The following is a 22576-nucleotide window of genomic DNA, read 5'->3' as shown; positions in this document are numbered from 1 at the left end:
ACTCATTATCACTTGTTGGTTACTAATTCAATTCATAGAACAGACTTGTTCAGAGACTTAAGGAAAGACTATACAGGATGTTAAATTTGTCAGCTAGCTGGGGCGAGTATAATTTATGTCGTTCTGTTATCATCTCAAGTACGAAAGGGAATACTAAACGCTCTTTCGTATCTTTGTTATACTAAGCCTTACATCACGCTGATATTCAACCTTTAATCCTGGCGATATACTGTGAGAACAGTTTCAGATTACGTTGCTTGCTATAAAATATTAATACGAGCTATCTTGTAGTTACTTATTTTTTTAACCAGGTTCAGATTGCCAAAAGAAAAATTTTCTCGAGGAACACTAGCCTAAATGCCCCAACCATAACATCACTCGCGACGAGTCGCGTGCTCCGTAGAAATTGTTTATCGCGATCTGTAATGGCTGCGTGCACGTTTCACTTTCAATGAATTCGCCTTTCATTCACCTCGTTGCTGGTTTCCAGAAACCACGCCAGCCGTCCTAACTCGCAATCGCTGTGTCGCCTTCGTTAGGGAACTTCTCTGTACTCGATGACGCCGAACTTTCCCCGTATTAATTACACCCCGCTAATTGGATAGAATTCGTCGACGACGGTGATTTTTACCGTACTAAATGCTAAACTGCTTGACGAAATTAAAAAAGAATTCTCTGGCGAATTTGAACGGACACGCTCAGGATGTCTGCATTAATTCGTTTCTCAAAACGAAAACTCTATTTAATTCTGGCGTACGTCCGTCCATTCGGTTTCGTATGTAGATATTGCGTTTGCAGTTTTCATATCGACGATAAAAATAACTTTGTCGTGTTTATTCGGTTGCGACACTTACACGCATTAGCGCACACACGTAGAAAATGTTTGGAAATAAGTCTACGAATATTACCCCTTAGTCTGTATAAGCACCGAGATGGTTGGCTGGAATTAATAACGAATTGCACCATTGTTATCGTTTTGCAATCTGTTGTCTTTTCAAGCAGAAAACGAACCATGCGTCAGAGAAAGGTCAGCGAATCGTGGACCCAGCAAAATATTCCGGAAGAGGTGGTCCCTTCGTTCGGAGAAGGAAATAAATTCGTCGAAGAGTCTTCCAAGTCAAGACGGATCGATTATCGAGCGGACACTAAAAATCGCAGATTGATTTCACGCCGAAACAATTAAACGTGTCAATTGGCCCTCGGTCTTATCGAGTACGCGCGTGGATGTTCTTATTTTATTTTTCTGTTCGTTGGTAAGACGAGTCACTCGGTCGAGGAGACATGGTGCGAGACATCGCATTGGCTCTGTTTGCGCTTGTTAATCAGTTCAATTGAATAACGTATTAATACGTCGGGGTCATCGCGAGGGGTTAATCGCAATGTCCACGCCGGACACGATGGACACCATCGATGAAGCGGAGCAGGCGTGGCGTGAGTATTGTCTCAATTTTCAACACCTTTCTTCTTCGATTTCCTTTGAAAATACTTGCTACATTTATCGCTCGCGTTTCATTTATGATTTCCATAAATTCTCGCGTTTCTTTGTATCCTTATCGAAGCGGTAAAAAGTTTAGATATATGTAGAATCGAAATGTAACTACAAATTTTCACGCGATCGTAAAAACTGACTTGTTCGGAAAGGCAGACGAAACCAAGAAATAATGTGATTCGCAGTAAATTTACGAGCGAACGTAAAATTCAGTGGTCCAGGTCGTCACGTTTGCACACGTAAAGCAGTTCAACGGTTAATCTTTTCTATAATCCGTATCGATCCCAATTGGACCATCTTTACCTTACCTTTATTTGCACGTTTATTAAGTTTGAATGCTTTTGCACGTCTGTCTTCCTTTCTGTTCCCTTGTAAAGAAAAATTTCTCAGCCTAATCATAGAATCACAATGTATTCTTCGTCGGAGACGAAGTAGGAATTTATCTCGAGTAAAAGTACAAAAGCCGTTTTGGTTAACAGCGCACAGAAAACTCCCGTTCTGGTTTCATGTCTCCAAACATCGTACAGGTTATCCATACGTGTATCTTTCTCCTTCTGCGTTCGCTTCTCTCGTTATCTACTCGTTCCTTTTGCCTCGGCACCGTGGTTTGCAGCACGACACGAGAAACAGTCACGGTATTGAAAATAAAAAAAAGAAAAAGACAGTGTTCGTAACGTACGACATTCTTCCGAGATACGACACTTTCGTATTACCGTACACCATACGTCGTAAACGTCGTTCCTAAGCGCATTCCATACTCGAAGCTTACGGCTATGTTGTTCTCTTATCCATGCTAGACGCTTAAGTAACACAACGTAAGAGAATGCTCTTTATGCGACGACCAAGATCTGGGATTTATGTGGCCCGGTTCTACCGTGGTAGCGATCACGGTGTTTTGGGAAGATGAAAATTATTTTCCGATAAGATTTTGACATGTTGAAAACGTACAGCACGACACGATTGAATTTATCGATCGATGCAATGAAACTCGAAGAATCTATACAAAAATGGATGGGTTAAAATAAAGAATTTAATTGGTCAATTTTTGGTTAACCCTTTCAGACCTTAATTATTTTTTTTCTCGTACAAATGTAATTCAATTTTTAGGGTTAACTTGGACTAAAATTTGGAAAAAATAAAAGAAAAAATCCCAATAGTGTAATTCGTCCTAAACGATAGCGTCGGTGATTTTTAAATTTTGTGTCCTCAATTGTGGACGCCAGGTCCGAAAGGGTTAATGCGAATGAAAATATTGGATCATAAGGAGTTTGGAGTATCTTTTAAAAATCGAGGGATACCGCAGCAAACGATCGAACACAGAGATAGCTATTTTGATTTAAGATCCTTCGAAGGGTGGCTCCCTTCGTGGCGATCTAAGAATTCGAAACGACGAGGAGCCCGAGGGAGCGAGGATGAGAGTTCCATAGATCGCGCGGATTTATAGAATATCCCCCAGTTGTTTACAACGGGACAGAATTCCATAAAGTTTCACGAGGAGTTTCATAGGATGGTCCTTCCGTGTTTCGCGTGTTGAACGAGAATTCCCTTTTACAGACGAGATGCTGGAGTGCGAGACCGGATCCCTGTTGGGCCGAGTCGCGGACCTCGAGAGGCAATCCTTGGCGCAGAGAGACGAGATAGTTTGTCTTCGCGCTACTCTCGCGGACGCGCTAAGGCGAATTGCTCAGCTGGAAGGACGCGAGAAGAGGGAAGATGAGAGGAACGAGAGGAGAAACGAGAGAATGGTGTCCTCGCCCTTGAGGAATGGACACGCACCGCTTAGAAGTAAGTACATAAGCGAGGATCATCGTCCTTACCAAAAGGATCATTCCACGAATCGATAGCTTTCGTGGTCTGTACTAAGAATATCGTTTGAATTGAAATATGTCGCAGTCCATGTGAAAATAAGAAGGCTCTACCCTTTGCACTCTGCGTTGAATTCCTAGTTGGGTGGTGAGAATACACGCGATCGGAAACAAAATCCTACGATGTGCCTACTCACCGATAGGTATCCAGTGAACCAGAATTACGTATCGATCTTGGCTCGGTTCATTCGTTACAATTAGCGTTCCGATATGAACTACGGAATAGAAACGGATGATATAAATTCCCGAGACACGAAGGATCGCGTTCCGCCACGAAACTCCAAACTTTCGAAGCAATCGCTGTGAAAGCTGTCGAGACACGTCACGAATCGACTATGAAGTGATTGATTGAACTATTTGAACGATAAGATAGATTCTGATTTATCGTTTCTCGTGTTTTCAAACAAATTACACGTACTTTCATTGTAAATATTGAGATTATCGTTCCACATATTATATCATTCTATTAGGGGGATCGAAAAGTAACGTAATTTCTTTAACATTTCTTTCTATCGAATATAAGCTCGTATAATTAATATTGCGTGTCTTCAGGTAATCAAAATTCGGTGCCCCAAAAAGACATACGCTTACGCCAGACCGGTGGCTCCTGTCTGAGGAATTCTTCGTCCTCGGGATCTTCTCAGGATGTCAGGGACTCGTTGTCCAGTCCACGAAGACCAGTCAGTTATACGCACTCGTCGCAGCTTCCTCAAAGGTACTGTTCGTTCTTTTCATCGAATTTACGCGATTCAAGACGCAGAAATTAACATAAACATACCGTAACCAACCCATTAACGCGTTCGTTGCCGAAGGTACTTGACGTGGTCGTCTATTCTCTGTCGCGGTTGATTGTTCCTTATTCGGAACACAAATAGATTACACGGAATGCGTCACACGATTAGGTTGAATCGTATTGCCAATATAGTCGAGGATAGAAAATAATGACAGAGGCAAAAGTTGAATGGTGCCGCAAGGTCTATCTTTACGTGACCTCGCTAATTTTATACGTCCAACGATTCCTTCGCGAATCGCAATTACACTTTCTTTAAAAATGGAAACATCAGTTTTCACTTCAATCACACTTAGCCGATGCATCGTTCCGAGGAAAGTGTGATTATCGCAAGATAGACCTCGTTCTACTATTTAACTTCTAATTCCACCGTTTTCGTTATATTCTCAATGAAACAGAATGGACGATCCGAACCAATGGCACGACACAGCCAGTGTTGCATCAACCTTACTTGGACACTCTGTAATTTGGCACCTTTACCGTGTGTTTCTGTTCTATTTTATTACTTTTAAGACCGAAGGAGCAACACGTAAACTAAATCGCCAAGCTTATGGTGCATTCTATTTGTCTTATGCTAATCACTGTCTTCGATACTTTGCGTCTTACTTTGTTCTTCTCGTCAAAGTGCCATCGTTTTATCATCATTGCCTTACAGGTGTCTACAAGTGTTAATGCATTATAATTATAAATGGTTTATTCGAAGCCAGAGAGGTTTTTGCTACCATCATCATCACGGCGACGAATGTGTTAATGTCGAAGACAGATGAGGTGAAACTAATTTCACTTTCAGAAGGTCGGTTCATTACCAATCAACTGGCTCATTACACTCGGACAGTCCCAGTAGTAGTAGTGTTTCCCCGGTGCCATCACCAAGTCCTAGAGCTACACCACTGCCGGTGGCCAGGTACATTTAAATTAAATTAATTCACATTCCAATCCTCGTCTACTAAACGAGATTACTTGTAACTTTATTACATATGCATGCGTCTTGTTTAGCTGACCAGTTGAGTCACGAAGAACAGAACAGCTGAATATACAATTTGGATTTTATTATGCGATAAGTGTTCAGGACCTACCACAGATTTTTACCTACTTCTTTACTTAAAGAAACTTGCAACAATTATTTTAAAAGAAGCGAGCACTCGAGAAAGTATGAATATTTCTGTGACTCACTGTACACATGATCACTAATAAATCCAACAAGCAAGTAGTAACCAAGTACTCGTCTAACAAACACTTCGAAGAAGCAAACAAATCACTCGTTTGAAGCTTCTAATGCACCATCTAACGAGCAACCCCCGATTAACCGTATCTTAAAAACCACCTGTAACACGAAATCAACTTTATACGCGATAAAAACAATCCTTAAAATTTTAAATCGTCGGAACAGCGTGCTAAAAATATTCTTTCATCGTCGTTTAAAAATTCCACATTTAATCGAAGAGCGCCCGGCGATCGGGCGCGCTTCGCCGCCTCCGTTAACTACGAAACTTTTAATGTCCAAAGTCACGGAACTTTTGAGAGGATATCGGTAACGATTTCCCATTAAAATGTCAATGTCGCAAAGAAATTGAGGAGATTCGCGCGACTCATCAGGGCGAAGTCTTCGTTTAACTTTGGTAATTGAACGTCGGCCCGACCAAGCGAGAATTCTGCAGCGCAGGTAACAAGCTTTCACGTTACATGGTAATCCTGTTATTCGATAGATCACCGACAGCAAGATCAAACGGGCCACCTCAAAGCAGCTTAAGAAGGGCGAAACGGTGGTCGTCGACGGGGGACTTTACGCATTCGCCGCAAAATCAGGGAAGCAATTCGCAGCTTGTCAGTAGCAGGTGAGCAGAGAATCGATATCCTCTAAAGCGAGTGCACTTTTCCCTGCTTTCGCGATTCTTCTCTGTTTTAAGCACCGACCCATGTTGGACCGTTCCGTGCACTTTTCGCTTCCTTGAATCCTTCTTTTACGTAGCGCGGTCGTCGGACGTGTTTTCCCTCCGAAATAAACTTCTGAGGGATCTGCCTATCTCGAAGCCTAAAAAATTGGGTGCTACGTGAGATTTTTCTCGAGAAGATTGGTAGAGGTATCGATTTCAAGCCTTGTCAAAGAACTTTGTTCATTCGCGAACGGTTGATTTTGTTAACCCTTTCAGAACTGAATTACTTTTCTTTCTCGTACTAATGTAATTTATTTTTTCGGTTTAACTTGGACTAAAATTAGTACGGAAAAAATAAAAATGAAAATTTTAATAGTGTAGTTTTCGAGGAAAGCTGTCCACAAACACGGACATTTGCCGTAAACGATAGTATATAAATATTTTTTAAAATTTTGTAACGAAATAATTTCGAACGTACGCGGATCGAATTAATTTGGTATACTTCGGTGTTAAAACTCAGCGTCACCTGCTACATAGCCGACAAGAGCAACGAACTATCGACTATATACACCGACGCGGAATTCGCTTCCTGAATTCACAGCTCATTAATCGTCAAAAGCGAGCAACTGTCTCCCGGTTGGTTTCCACTCTGTGCCCGGCGGAGCTTCCCTTTAAAGTCAACTGAATCGTGAGAACGCGAACGGAAGCGCATAATTCCCCTCGTCGCCGAGGAGAACGTGCAAATCGCACGCGAAGCCTACACGTCCGACGCGCCCGCTCGTGTTTCTCGTTTACCATTGTTTACCATTTGTTTCCCTCTTTTTTTTTTCGCCACTTGTCGTTTTGCACCGCATGGTTTTCGTTTGCATTTTCGTTCATTATAGATTGTCAGCATCCACCAAGTCTCTCTTCAACCTCTTCAAGCCGCCGGCGATGAACAACATGAAACACGGGTAAATAAAAATGTCTCTTTCCCATTATTCCACCTTTGCACGCTATCCTTGGAAGAGCTCTCTTCTTCGGCGAACGAAGACGAAAGAGGTTTCTCAAGATTTGTTTCTTTTTTTTCGGTGAAAAGATTTTCCTATAGAATATCTGATGAGGGAGAGCTCTTTCAAGGGACTAAGCCATATGGATCAGCCGCTACTGGCACGTGCACCCTGCACGTGTGTAACTGCTAACTTTAAGATGCACTTTTGTAACCACTCGCTCTGCAAGTAAGCGGTGAAAGCACGGTTCTTGTTTTATCTTTGTTTTTTTTTTTTCTTTTCTTTCGAGTGCGTTACGAATCGGGCTGTTGGACAAAATGGTAAGCCACTGTGAACGCTCCTGTAGCAAAAATGTAAATGTCGCTAGTGTCGAACAACATTATGTAATCGAAATGCTAATATGAAGGTAATATTGTGTTAAACACGGTCAATCTTCGACTTAAAAGGACGATTGACGTAGAGATCGAGACATTTAACTTGAATCTGTTGCTTAACGTAGCTAATAAATAAAAACAACATCGAAAGTAATATTCTAAAGTAAAGGAGGAGGTGTCGATTGGTATGTAACGCTTGCCCAAAGAATTATGCTGTTTGGCAGAATATTCTGTTGAATATAAAATGGCACGAGTTCATGCACGAAGCCAATCGTAACGCAGATACCGTTAGGAGCACTCGACAATCGATAGAAAGAGGAAGGAAACGCGTTTAACGCGAAATTAGCGTGCCTCGTACTGACAAATGAATTCGAAACGGCATGATACGTGTTACCGCCGCATAGCATGCTGTTAATTACCATAATAAGAGTTACCCTCGGCATTCGACCTCGCATGCACACGCACAGGATTCCTGGCGTATGATGAACTCACCTTCGCGGAATGGAGCCAAGAAACACGTGCATGCATAATGCATTCGCGCGGGAAGCGTGAAAGATCTATTTTAATTTTAAATGCCGGACGCTTATTTGGAGCAAACGCGGCTTTCTTTTTCGCTCGTGAAAGGAAAACCTTGTTTGGAGTACGGCTCGGTTTTCCAACTCTCCTGAATTGGACCCTCGAAACCCGCTAAGCTCTGAAACGATACTCCAAAAGAGAAAGAAGGGATTTCGGTCCTCGACGCTATTATTGTGCCTCTGTGGAGCTCGAGACAAAAGTTGTTTCAATTCTGAACGATTGCAGACACTTAAATTCCGTTTGACAAAAATATTAAAGAAATGAAACGTGTTCAAACTGTCCATATTTGGAAGCGAATAGAATGAAAATATCGCATGATTTAAATTCCTGTATTTAAATATTTCGTAGCTACGTAAAAATAGTTTTGGATCGAGCCCTGGATCGAGAGGAGTGTCGCGATACAAGTAAGTAGAATGAGAAGGCTGACCATAAAGTCTGACTCGGTACGATTCGAATGAAACGTCACGATAGATATTCGTGTCAATCATGAAGTTTCATTCGAATCATACCGAGTCAGACCTTAGACAAAACAAGTAAAGAAATAAAGTAAACAAGATTGAAACCTCAAATAAAAGTGCTAGCTTGAAATTGCTTAATACTCTTGCTAGGAAGATAAGCCAGCGATTTAACCACGGGGACCTCCTTTGTTATCCTTCGGCCCTGGATTAAAGGTCGTAGCGAAGAATGCAATTGTAAATTCCGTGTTAAACGAAGACACGATCGCAAACCGGTATACGGCGCGCAACTGTGCGGAATCACGCGAAACCACGCGTTAAAATCGCCACGCAAAATGAAGGGGGCGGCTGCGTACATAAAAAGAGCAAAATGTTGTCATCCCGTAGATTGGGCCGCGATACTGTAGGGAGCGTTTACCTTAAAACACGGTATCGGGGGAGCTGGTACGAAACTCGCGTGGATAATGGCTCATTTAGCGCGAACCATGGTGCGCCCTCGCGTTCTCGAAGAAAGTGAATCCCGATTCTCGCAGTTACGCAACCGTGAATTCCCTTGGTTTCCTGGTACACGATGCTTCCACGGGATCCTGGACGATCGATGGAAAAATCGAGTAGGACAAAAAGATTCTATTCGGCAGAAATATTCTACGTGGGATTCGAACCTATAGAAGTATTTGGAAGATGTGAAATGCAAGGATGTTCGGAAGATGTCCTTGGTCATGAAAAGATCGAGTAGGACAAAAAATTCTATTCGACAGAAATATTCTACGTGGCATTCGAACTGAAAGGAGTATTTTGAACGCTTGAAACGCAAGGATATTTGGAAGATGTCCTAGTGGGCGTATATTTTTGTTCTTCGGGTCAGGGTCGCCACGAAAAAGACTCTGTAGTCGAAATATAAAAGAACAAACGGTTTACCAGGCTCTTTACGAAACGACCAGCTTTCAGGCAGGTTTTTCAGTCGAATCGTAAACCGTGCATCGAGGTGTAGACAGTCCTTGATCGTAATCCAGACGAGGAGAGCAGACGCATGGCAAAAAGGAACGTAAACGTGACGTAACGCGGCAACGCGCAAAACTTGTGGTTCTTCGTCGAGTAATAAAAGCGAAGGCGGGCTCGAGTGAGTCATTCTTTGTCGGTTTCAAGAGTACGTCGTCGCGAGTTCTCCCATCGCCATCAGTTAAGGTCGACTCGAGCAACGATACACATAATATTTGCGCGAGTGGAACCTAATCGACCGATAACTTGATGCGATTTAAAAAAATCGCGCGATATTATCGCTCAGTTGATAAATCGTCGCGTATCTTGTCGATAGAACGTGAAATTTGTTTGCTTGTGTGTGTGTTCGGGTAGCAAGTGTATAAAAGTAAATAAAGTATTGCATCGACAGTTATCGATGAGGAAGTTGATAAATAATCAGATGTACGTCGAGTTGAAAGTATCATTGTAAAGTGACGACGGAAGAAATACGTATAACGATAATAAATTTCTATTTAACGAAGGAGCTTGTAAGTTGAACAATCAGATAAATCTAGTTTTTCTACGTGGTTCTTCTTAATAATCGATTTCACCGTACTTACTTACCCTCGCTATGCAATTATTAATTCTTTATCTTTCTCGCTCGCTTGTTTCCCATTCTCTTTCGACCCAATTTCACTTTTCAAATGTTTGTTTATTAACTATATTTGGCGTACGTAGACTTATAGGTGTGCGATATTCTTGATCCCGTTCAGGTCAAATTAAAATTATAATTCAAACAAAATACTCGGAAATATAAGCGTGTGAGATTTTATAGAACAACTGTTATTAAATCAATATAACTTACTCATTTCAGGAATAAATATCAATTAATCGAGTTCCGTATCTCAGAGGCAAATTATGCCGGGTCCGAGGTACAAATACAGTCAGTCCCATAAATGTTCGTACCCTCTATTTATTTAATTTCGATAAATTTCTTCGAAAGACATAGAGTACTTACGGGACTAACTGTATGTGTTCGAAGATGATCGGTTCCAACGTTTTAGCGCGTTTCTGACATACTCGACGAGTTTATCGTTTTTAAGAAAATATCAGACGTAGTCTCTGTCGTTCGCAGCACCAGAGACATGCAGTACAACGAAGAGGAAAGTACCGTCCGCATGTACCTGCGAGGGCGACCAGTCGTCCTCTACGTTCCAACGCCGCTGATGGAGTCCTACGATCTTCACAAAGTGAGCACACCACCCCAGAGCAAACTGAAACTCGACTGGGTGTACGGTTACCGAGGCAGGGATTGTCGAAGCAATCTGCATCTGCTGCCGACCGGAGAAATTGTTTACTTCGTCGCCGCCGTGGTGGTCTTGTACAATATGGAGGAACACAGCCAGAGGCATTACTTGGGACACACGGATGACATCAAATGGTGGGTTCATCGAATTCGCGTGGACTCGAGATAATCGCGATGATTGCGCGGAACTAATAGCTGACTACTCGTGACTCGCTCCGCGCTTTCTTTTTTTCCTTTGCACAGAAGGAATGTTAATTAATTGCTTTATCTGGCACGGAATCGTTCTCGCCTCGCGACGAGATTTAAAAAGGGAGATCGAACCGGAAAATATAGCAGAACCCAGAGAAAGTGGATGGTTCAGATGAACTGATAAAATTTGGGTTCTGGGTGAATGTATCGGGTTGTTCAGAAAGTTCGTGGCAATTTTTAAGAAAAACTCAACATTCTTCTTTACGAATGTGTTTTCATATTCCTGTGTATATATTTCAGCATAGCGATTCATCCAAACAAATTGGTGGTCGCCACTGGCCAAGTGTGTGGAACCGATAGACGGGACGCCATGGTATGTCGAAAATATTTGTTAACAACGTAAAACAGCTATGTTAGTTGAAGAAAAAAATGAGCGGTTAACCGTGAGGTACGATTTCTACTTAGCCACACATAAGAATATGGAATTCCGTGAGCTTGACGACCCTCTGCGTGATTGGCAATGGTGGATTCGATGGATCGATCTGTTGTCTTTCGTTCTCGAAGGCAGACGGTGGAAATTATTTGTGCGCGATCGACGAAACGTCCGATCACAATATATCGATCTGGGATTGGCAGAAGGGAGAACGGGGTACCAAAGTAACCGAGACCAAGGTGAGTTTTTCTGATCGACTAGAGTTTGCCCACGGAACCGAGTCGTTTCATTAATGATAAACGTTGATAACAGTGCTCCGTCGACACGGTGGTCTGCGCCGAGTGGCATCCGCTGGAACGGAATCAAATCGTGTCCTGTGGAAAGGGACACGTGTCCTTTTGGTCCCTCGACAACGGAGGGATGCTTTACAAGCGAATGGGAATTTTCGAAAGCAGGGAAAAACCGAGATACGTCACCTGCGTTGCTTTCAATCAAAACGGCGATGTTCTCACTGGCGACAGCAACGGTAACATCATCGTTTGGGGCAGAGGTGAGCGAAATATTACTTTCCCTTTAAATATAAAGTAACTATAACAAAGTTTCACGATAACAGTACGCTATCCAGCATTTGTTGCCTTGTATTGCAACTATGGTGACGCGTGATGTCTATCGCTTCCGGTTTTGCCAGGCAGTTGTCTCCCATATCAATCAGTCTAGGCCTATTGTCATACCAGCTGTTTGAATATAACTCGATTTACCGTTTCAATTTCTTTGTCACTCATTTTTAAACTGAAATCTATTCATTATCTCTAAGGCAATGTACACCATCGAATAAATATTTTTTACCAGGCACAAACACGATCTCTAAGCTAGTGAGGAATATTCACGAGGGATCTATATTCTCGATCTGCGTTTTGAAGGATGGTTTTATCGTCACCGGTGGTGGCAAAGATGGCAAAATATTGTACTTCGACGAATCGTTGAATTTGACAGGAGCGGAAGCACAAGTAAGCTCCATAAAATTCGGTACTAAAGTTTAATAAGTACTTTCCCGTATAATTGACGTTGTAAAACCTTCAGATTGAGGACCACTTCGGAGGTATTCGAACGCTCGCAGAAGGAAGAGGTTCGCAGTTACTGATTGGGACGACGAGAAACTGCATTTTGGTCGGGGATGTTGGAATGGGATTCAATCCAGCCATGTTGGGCCACACGGAAGAAGTTTGGGGCCTCGCTGCGCACCCGACTTTGCCGCAATTTGCGACAGCTGGCCACGACAGGTTGTTGCAAATGTGGGACAGTCTCAGTCACACTGTTGTTTGGAGCAAAGACATTGGGGTCAGTAGAAGCTATTACTTAGCGAATTCCTTGCCTCAAGGGCTGTTCAGGACAAATTTAATTGAAAGCTAACGAAATAATTGTATTTAGGAACAAGCACAAAGTATTGGATTCTCGCCAGATGGTAACGTGATGGTAGTCGGATGCACCTCTGGAAAATGGTTAGCAATCGACAGTGAAACGAGAGAATTGTACACCCACCATAGCGATGGATCGGAACCCATTCAGGTATTATTCGTACTTATTTTTACGTTTACTTTGTAATACCGTTAGACAATAAAACAAAAGTCGAGAAATGCGATCAAAATGGCCTCTGAAATAAATTATTTATTTCAAGCGCTTCGGCACTTAAATTCAAGATTTTTCAAAAAGTGCAGTTAATCGATTTGTGCAGCGAACGGCTCATATCATACTTTTTATATCATTTGCAGGTCTTGAAATTTTCACCGGATGGCACGCTTCTAGCACTCGGGTCCAGAGACAATTATATTTATATTTATCAAGTAAACGGAGATGCAACCAAGTATAGCCGAGTTGGACGATGTATGGTAAGATTGTCTTCAACGTTACAAACTTTTCAAATTAATCTCACCTATACAGAATGTTACCGAAATCATTGTCTAACCGAAAGCAGAGTCCTTGTTTTTATAAATCGTAAGAATTAGAGTGAATTTAGCGTAGAATATCAAAATTGCTTTTTCTAGAGGAATCATTATACAGGTCGCACAGTGAATTTTATCGCACTCTGCATAAAGAAAATTTACAGAACACGATGTTGCTAGCGTTTAGTATCCGTATTGAATTATTCTGATCGCAGTTCCGCTGTATAATTTGCTTACATGTATTACATTATACGATAATGTTTAACTTGTGGTTTTTTATCATTGTCATTCGTCTTTTTCGATGTTTATTTTGTTACTGTTCGTAAAAGTAACGAAAATCTACGGACATACAAGCATGCTACAACATAATTACCGAACTAGAAACACGTGCATTGTATTTGTTGCATTAATTGTACCGTTTATAAATACTGAAAATTACTGTTCATTATTTTTTCTTTCTTCTATAAGAGCATACCATATTCTTGAGAAAATTTAACATACAAACGAAACATTCAAATGAAACGTTCGACTCGAATCGTAATCACAAATATCACTCACATTTCTTTTCTCCATTTCTAGCCGAAGCGGATACGAAGACGTAGAGTAAGACATATGTTTTTGGCTGCTCAAAAATGAAAAGGAGACATTATCTCACGCGATGAAATGTTATTTTAAATTTATCGTGAAAACAATTCGAAAATACTTGACACACTCGTAAGAAAATCAATCCGGATTTCACGAAAACACGAAACGTTAATAATAATTTCGAACGTCTACCATTACATCAACGATATACTGTCTCTGAAAATGATGCAATACTCTCATAGCTATTCATAGTACACACATATGGGCTGGATAATTTTTTTTAATGATTGCTTGCCATGAGCACGCACGGTAGACATTGTTTGCACAAAATGTTGACACTTCTTTCATGGCAGTGGCTGCAAACTCGTTAAAATCCGGTTGCCTAGAAAAAAGTTACATAATTATTATTTTTTTTTCCCAGCACAGAACCAAACTTAGCTTAGAAAAAAAAAAAACGCGTCCGTAGTTACGGAGGAGGATGTTTCCTCAATCTAAACGTGAATACGTGTTTCAGGGTCACTCGAGTTTCATAACTCACTTGGACTGGTCAATAGACGGGCAGTATTTGCGAAGTAACAGCGGCGACTACGAACTACTGTATTGTAAGTATATAAAGAGGATTAATATTACAGAATACGTGGAACGAATACCCAGCTATGCATTTTCGTTCGCCTTTCTTCTTCGTCTTTAGTTCATACGTCGATGAATTCGTGTAACGCTTTTAAAATTGCGCAGGGAATCCTGGAGTTTGCCGTCAAATTCCACAACCATCCGCGTTAAGAGACATAGAGTGGACGAGTCATTCCTGTATCATATCCTTTGAAACAATTGGTATATGGCCCGAAGGTGCAGACGGCACAGACGTGAACAATTGTTCCCGTAGCAGCGACTCGAAGCTTCTGGCGACTGGCGACGATTTTGGAAAGGTCAAATTGTTCTCCTATCCAGCTTGCCAACCTAAGGTAATTCGCATAGTTAATAGTCCCCGCGATATTCTTCAGCGAGCACTTCTCGAAGCATCCTGTGAATACGCCGCAACGTACGAGCGCTTATGCACAGCCAAAGCAGCCATTGTCGTCGCGTAAAAAGAGAAACGTGATCGAAATAAATGAATCTGTTTGTTTCAGTCCCTGTGTCACACGTACGGCGGTCACTCGAGTCACGTTACGAACGTGTCGTTCCTCCAGGACGACACACGATTAATTTCCACTGGCGGAAGTGACACGAGCGTTCTCCAGTGGATTGTAAATTACTAATTCCTGCTCGATCGATGGCATTCACATCGAATCGATTTACATTCGAAGTGTCCTTCGTGGTCGAGCGGTTGGAAAGTGGACGAAACAAGCGGAAGGAATACATTTCGAAGCGACTGCGAGACGCTCGAAGGTTGAGAAGAGCCAAGCCTCTGAATGGAAAGTAAATCTCTGACAATATGGTCGAGAAACGTAAAAGAACGGACGAACAGGACGTTCGCATAGCGACTACAAGAGGAGTTGAGAAACTACGAAGAATAATGGCGATGATATCGTAACGAGTCTTGAGAGTTAGGAAGTAATCGATGCAAAACGGTAGGGAACGCCAGCTTTTCAGTAAAAATTAATAAATAAAATTAATCGCGACGAATGGAAGGATGCGAAAAGTACTCATTCCGTCGGGAAATTTCATTGTTTCCCGTTTAAAAGTGCCCTTCGCGATCGGCTCGGTGGAAAGGATAGGTTAAAGAACGAATATTCCTCACAGTGTCAATTCAGGTGAATTCAACGGCTGATAAATTAAACAGAAGCAACACGGTGATCGTACGAAACGCGAAGCATTAGTCCTAGTTGAGCTGAATCCGTTTCTCCAGCTTTTCTTCGCTGCGCAAAACTCGAAGAACTGGAATTTTACAATCTCGAGAGATCCAAAGAACGAGAAGCGAATTTGCTTCGCCGCTGAACCGAAAATCTCAGATATAAGACGACAAAACAGAATGCTTAATTAGGTACAATTAAGGAAACATTCGTTCATTTTACCGTATAAGTGTCCTTTACGAATAAATGACTGAAAGTTCTAATGTTAATTTACTAAACTGTAACTCAGTGTCTATCGATAACGCATAACGAAGTGTCTTTTGCATATTCTACAATATTCACGACTATTTTTCGAAGATCGGTGCACCGACTATACAAATCTCTGTGTGTATGTGTTTTGTTTTCTGCGTGAACACACGACGTATACAGCTGTAGAAAATCAAACGGTTCGCGTAATTCAGCACCAGAGATGGGCGAAATTCGATTCGAGTAACAGATGAACGAAACAAACGTGTGGCAATTCGCATGAAAGCAACAAGTATGTAAATTAAAGGAGGATTAAAACGACATATTTGTTTTCTTTATATTTGTTACTCAAAGAGAAAACTTGCCCATCTCTGGTCAGCACCGAGGTAATTAGATTGCACGGTTTTCGAATGATCGTAATTAATTAATTATTCAGTGATTGATCACTCTGGTAACTTCGATCCAGTTGCTCGTGTCTGTAAAACTATAGAAACGTGGACGTTTTATCGCGTATATACATTTTCTTTTGTGTTTTTCAAACCGTCAGGTACTTTATGAGTTTGTTTCTTGCGTATGGTTGGTAAACAGTCACGTTGTTTGTGAAAATTCGCAGGTGTATTCTATGCTACTATAATTTTCTCAGAGTTGGGCATTGGTCGTACGAATTTTTGTTTCGACGATGAATACGCTTATTCTGAAGTCGTGAAGCTGAGGGAAAAAATTGAAATATGAAATTGATATTGAAATATTTAGAAAAAACATAATTTAAAAAGAAAACAAATTATAATTTTCTTCACTTTTGGACGCACGTTTGTATGTACAAGTGACGTTTAGCCCAACTCTGACGTATGTGTGTAAGTACGTATACATATACTTCAATTTGGATGTCGAATGATAGAATAATCGAAAGGGTCGCGGGGCTACCAGAAATCCAAAGAATCTCATCTCGAGAAGATCGTAGCCTCGAAAGATGAGACCGACGAGATCTGAATTTTGTTGGTAACGAAAAAGAAGAAACTACTTTACCGTAAAATGCCGTCCAATAGGAAGTACGTAGCATAATATGGAAAACGACGGGTATGCTTGTAGAACCGAATTTGTTGATTCTACTCGATTATTAAACAAAACTTGATCAGTTGTGTGCCAAATGTATCGCACCGTTTCGCGATCGGGCTTCATTTAATACTTTAAGAAACGTGATAGGACTCGAAACGGTTAGCTTAACGAAACGTTAATCAATTCCTTCAACTTATTCAGGAAAGTGACAAGTCTTTTCTTTTGGTATTCACAATTTGTTGGTTTCGAGCAACTTAACTCCATTAGGTTCGGTCATTCGCGAGATGTGAAAATATTGATACAATTTAAATTATGGTTATTTATACATTTTTTTTTCGAGAGGATTAAAACAGGATAAGGTTAAAGGCAAACAAACAGAATGGAGTTAAGACGAAGACTCATCGCGAAGAGGATGAATCGTAAATAGTCACGTTGGAGGAATTGGATCGAAATCGCCCGTAAAAAAGTATTTGCAGTTAATTTGCCGACCATGGGTAGCCGATATAAGGAGTCGGTTGTAAATTAAAGTGCAAAAGGAGGATGTGCAAGTCGTCGGCTTGTATACCTATCAAAAAGTGTACATAAATACGGTAAGATCGCAATGCCCAATTAGAATTTCCTTTGGCGTCTCGTATATTATCTTTTCTATTTGGTACGAACTATATTGCCAAAGTCCAACAAAGCAAGGATAATCAGTCTATTTTCACTCATCGTCATTATGTAAGATATATACATATATCTATATATTTTATTTATGTCACGCCGATGGACGTTTGTGCGTATATGTATCTTTAACGTTTAATAAATCGTCTTTATCGACACTTTCATCGTTGCGGTAACATTCCTTGCTGCGATATCTTTGTTTAGGTCGATGTAGTTTATTTCTCCTATCGTGCCAAAGTAATTGCTACGATACTGTCCGTAAGTGCTCGTTACGACGCACCAGTCAGCGCGTTTCCCGATCCGCTTATCGGACCCCAAAGTTCGCTCAAGTCGGAAACGGTGAAAGTAACGTTAATCCATTGATTCATTAAAGTCAAGGTCGCGACGCGGAGGAAAGAAATGCGATAAAAATGGTCAAGGTTGCGTTGGAATGAAAGCGTGTCCCGAGGCGCGTATCAAATTCTCTAGCTCGATAGCATCGTGCTCGTAAAGTTGCTTCAGGCGAACTCTCCTCTGGATGATTAATGCGGTATCGCCGTTCACGGCCCTGAGCCTCCTAATTTCCTCGCTGAAATATCGCTGCTTTTTGCCGTCATCTCCTCTACGAATGTTTGAATCGGTATCATCTGGCTTTTGCCTGAAAACGAGTTGGTAACTGAGCGCCCAGTTGATACGCCCAGCCACGATTATCCGAGCTGCTCACTGGACAGGATATTCGGATAATCGAACAGCTACGTCACGAATACAGAAAAGGTTCTTTATTAGCATACATAATATACGGTTTACGTGAGAGTAATTTTAATATTTTTACAAAATTTTTTAAAAATCACACCGTGAACAGCTGCTGATTGCGAAAAGAAAACTCGATCATTTTGCTTAAGGCTTGTCTCGTGAATTTAAATACCGAAACACATTTCAGTTGAACGCGATCGATGTCCTATAAAATATTCATCGAACACAATTACAGAAATTATGCAAATACGTCTGATAACTAGTTCAGAGAATACAATCTACGATATACGTTTCATTGCTGCTCGATACGCTGAGATTGATTAACCAAGATAACCTCGATTTAAAAATAAATTCCCAAAGACTTACTTTTCATGCGGGAAAGGATACTTTTCCGTTTCTATAAGTTTTCCGCACACTGTGATCATTTTTAGAAAGCTCGTTAAGTGAGATGGATGTACCGAGGGAATTTATCAGATATATTTAACAAAAATCTTAATAGGAAAGTTTTGTGAAAGGACCAAATCGATGAAATGAGAAAAAAAATAAACGACGAACGCGGTGTGTATACGAAGAGTTAATTCGAACCAATTGAAACAGGTTGAAGAAATCTCGATGCACATATTGCTGTCTCGCCAAGTAGTTAAAGTCTTGTAACCGCTAACTGTTAGTCGTTCGACTGATTGGCTCATCGATCATAGTTAATTGTCCGCAACGTCTGTGCCGTCGATACAATCGTGTCATGCGCGAACGTGCTTCTCTCCTATAGACCGCACATGCGATTTTCGTACATGGTTATTTTTATAAACGTCAACAGCGTCTACTTTTGTAGGAGGCAAAATTAAAAATTAACAATTATCGTCGATTGATCGAGAAGATTAATTATAGACAGTTTACCCAACACCTTCTTGGTGGTCTCTCAAGACTCTTATTTTCAGCTTTTATGTTTGATAGCGCATCAGATTCCGATCCTCGTTGAACACGCGAAGAAACCTGTTTCACGAAATTGTTTATTTAATACCTTGATCGTTTAGTGTAATCATAGATCTCAAGAATCCCAAGCCTTCATACTCAGGTCATAGCTTAATCAATTTCTGTCTTCTTCTCGATCAGTCATGCTTCAAAGTCACGGATGATTTTGGCAAACGGTTGGAATAATGAATGAACTAATTGAAGGTATTTCATCCGCGAGCGTTTGCACGCGGCGCGAATCATGCGCTCCCATGGGACGGCTTGATGCCTATCGATCCGCCCCGTTCTACGGTTGCATTCTCCCATTAAACTTTCGCGACACGCCGGATTTTTTAACCTGTTCGCTATCACAACGATCATCGTGGCAGCTGGTTCTGTTCGGACGTCACTTTTCCGAGAGATCCGCGCGAAATTTGGCTCCTCTGCCGTATAGATGCCAATTGTTCCCGAGGGGTCGCAATCGTCCTCTCGAAGAACTTCGCCCTACTACGTTTGAAAAGTAACAACAGCAGAAAAAATGTAGAAAATCAACAACGCTACGTTCATTAGCATTCGCAACGTCAAATGCCAGGTTAATGTTACGCGTGGATACGTCTGCGAAATGACCTAGTTTAAACTTGCAGAGAAAAATTACGTTGCTATCATGCGTGTTCGTTGCACTGTTGCAATAGCAATGCTCGACCGAGTCTTGCATTTCTCCTAATCAAAACAACGTCCAAGTGGGGGGAATAACAAACCTCGAGGTAGAAGAAAAACATTGGTCTCCGGCGCAGTTTACAGGAATCCAATTTATTAGCACTGTTCATGTGTGAATCTAAACGAGTCGTCGTACGTTTCATATATTTAGCAATTTATTTTTAAATGTCGATTATATTCTGTTCCAGCCTGTAAAACCATTTGCAAAATGGACTCGTTGGGCGATAAAACAGGAAACTTGGCGACACGTCATGATTATAGAGTCAACTTTGTTAGCAGTCCTCAATTACATGCGACAGCGCGACAAAAAGATCGACTGTGTATTTATCGTCGTCATCGTCGTGTTGATCGACGATTCATTTGCTTACACAAAAACCCGCGTACGCGTAATTCCGTGGCTCATGAGTCGCTGGAAAAAAGGATTTCCCGTTTCTCAGCCAGTCGGGAGGCGAAGTGGTTGCTTCGCACGACGAATGGACAACTATACACAGTTCTCGAGCAATTCCTGCTGGATATGGCGATTCTTCGCTTAATTCAATATGTAATTCGTAAATTGTTTTGCTTCTTGCAACTCGACGGTTAACAATAAAATGCTTGCGAGTGAATCGAGGCTAATGCGAGTCCATATTTAGCGCAGTGTACGAGCACCGTTGTTCGAATGCTTCGAATATCGCGAAAGTGAATGTTTCTGACAAAGTCAATATCGTCTGGATGTTGGATAAGCAACGTAACTTGCATTTGAAATGTTGATATCGTGAGCTACTGCCGTTCTGATGTAACTTTGAATTTAACTGAACCAGAGTTATGGTACTTATTGCGGCGTGCAACTTACGAGCGGAGTTATTGTTTTCTATGCGATTGTATTTCAGTTAATAACCATTGTTACTTCGTGCGATAATTCTGGATGGAATGTTGCAAGCTGTTCTACATTACACCGTTTTAAAGTACTATTAGCTTCTATCTGATAACAGATGTTTCAGGTATTGTTACTGCATTTTTGTTCTGTTTTGCGTGTTACAATCGCTGCGCTCATTGCGGAACGAGGCAATACGAGCATTGTGTAACATATTTTTACTCCTTTTGATACGATAATGTTTTTACGTGGCGAGGATTACGTTTCTGTAGTCGCAGCTATTCGTTTATTTTATTACTGTGAGATATAGCACGGTATAACTTGGCAGGTGTATTATTTTATATTACGTTTAAATTTTACTTTGAGATTATCGTAATGTTCAAGATAAATGGAACACCGTGTGCATGGTACAGCTACCGTACAACATGTTCACCTATGCGAACCATTTGTTGCGGACAACTTTACGTAATCGAGCGTGTCGCAAGATTTCATGAATGAATCGTTCTTCGTTTTATCATTTACTACGCGAGAGCATGCGCGAGCGGAGAATGGCTGCACTTTCACGCGACAAAGGTGAATCATTTTTCAGTTCGCCTAATTCCATGGAGACCGCTGGTACGCGCTGTAATTATTGCTCTTGTGCTGCGAAGCCTATAACTATCGACACTAAACGTGTACAAAAATTTACATTAAGTTTGCTGAAAGGAAATCCAATATGCAATAAAATTTATAACGAATGGAATCATTAAAAACTTGAATCTTTACGGCGAACGATTGAACGAAGAATACTAATGAGATTGCAATAACAGCCTGTGCAAGCATACTTTTAATTACATGAATATTTCTACCTCAAGTTTTGAAAAATAATGTTTTTACAAAGGTGTCTTTAGCCGTTACAGGTTTTTTCTTAGATAAATACAAATTGCCCTTTGGTACTACGTGTAGTAAAAAATGTCTTGCTATCGCGAAGGTTAACATCTACGAACGCGTTCGCTACCGAGAAACCACAATTACATCGATAGTGTATTGTTGCTCCATTTTACACCACACGGCACACGTATCAGCGTGGTGCAATGATTCACGTCGAGGAATTATTTGTTTGAAAAAAGGAGGAAGGCAACCTATAATTACATTGTTACGAAATCTGTACGGTAATCCAATGACATTGCATAAAAACGGCGATATGATCCAGTAAATAGTATCATAAAAATGATTCCGAAGAAACCATTATTTCGCATTAGCTATTAGATCGTGTATTTCGTACTGACTCGCGAGTCGTGTGTATTGTTTTTTTATTCCTAGCTTGTTACGCGAGTATCGCGTCTTCTGTCCGTGCCGCTTTGGACAAAGTAAAAAAAAAAAAAAAAAAAAAATGGTACGATCGAATTTCAATGACTATTATTATCGAATAAAACGTAACCTAAATTCGTTCCTCTTTTCGAAATATATTTATCGAAAACAAGGTGGAACGATCACGCAGACGTCATTAAACAGGCAACCGTGACGCCTTGCTTTCGCGAGTTTCTGCTCTTTAAAATTGAGTTTAAACGTAGAACGAGTTTCGTGGCGAACGTACGTATAGTCGATGGAAGAGATACGGTGAAGTCGTAAATTAACCGTGACGCGTAGGAGGTTGCACGTAAGTGGACAAAACGAAGTGGAAAAATAAAGAAGAATAACAATAAAGGAAACAAGGGTACTTTGTCTTTCGTTCAATAGTCGAGTCGAGGGTTTCAATTTTCGCGT

At 41.0% G+C, this 22576-nt stretch overlaps 1 protein-coding gene across 10 annotated transcripts in view; it reads left to right on the top strand.

Moving 5' to 3' along the window:
* LOC128886596 (echinoderm microtubule-associated protein-like 2) overlaps window positions 1–17738 on the top strand; it is a 28342-nt gene extending 10604 nt beyond the window's left edge. For 3 of the 10 annotated variants that reach the window (XM_054141619.1, XM_054141622.1, XM_054141621.1), the window contains 18 exons: window positions 1003–1431; window positions 3044–3274; window positions 3907–4069; window positions 4935–5048; window positions 5851–5979; window positions 6903–6971; window positions 10508–10813; window positions 11168–11240; window positions 11333–11539; window positions 11613–11850; window positions 12150–12307; window positions 12381–12638; window positions 12729–12866; window positions 13070–13186; window positions 13820–13843; window positions 14340–14427; window positions 14561–14787; window positions 14953–17738. In XM_054141619.1, coding sequence (XP_053997594.1) covers window positions 1380–1431; window positions 3044–3274; window positions 3907–4069; window positions 4935–5048; window positions 5851–5979; window positions 6903–6971; window positions 10508–10813; window positions 11168–11240; window positions 11333–11539; window positions 11613–11850; window positions 12150–12307; window positions 12381–12638; window positions 12729–12866; window positions 13070–13186; window positions 13820–13843; window positions 14340–14427; window positions 14561–14787; window positions 14953–15081 — 2721 coding nt within the window. In that variant the 5' untranslated portion in view covers window positions 1003–1379 and the 3' untranslated portion in view covers window positions 15082–17738. Of the gene's footprint in view, window positions 1–999; window positions 1432–3043; window positions 3275–3906; window positions 4070–4934; window positions 5049–5850; window positions 5980–6902; window positions 6972–10507; window positions 10814–11167; window positions 11241–11332; window positions 11540–11612; window positions 11851–12149; window positions 12308–12380; window positions 12639–12728; window positions 12867–13069; window positions 13187–13819; window positions 13844–14339; window positions 14428–14560; window positions 14788–14952 lie in introns of all 10 variants that reach the window. The other 7 variants (XM_054141624.1, XM_054141620.1, XM_054141627.1 and 4 more) reach the window with 7 other exon arrangements.
* The last annotated feature ends 4838 nt before the right edge of the window (window positions 17739–22576 follow it).

This window comes from Hylaeus anthracinus, unplaced genomic scaffold (assembly GCF_026225885.1).
Source record: "Hylaeus anthracinus isolate JK02 unplaced genomic scaffold, UHH_iyHylAnth1.0_haploid 11985, whole genome shotgun sequence".
NCBI lineage: Eukaryota > Metazoa > Arthropoda > Insecta > Hymenoptera > Colletidae > Hylaeus > Hylaeus anthracinus.
The sequence above is the reverse complement of the archived record's forward strand: the minus strand, read 5'-3'. Positions and strand labels throughout refer to the sequence as shown.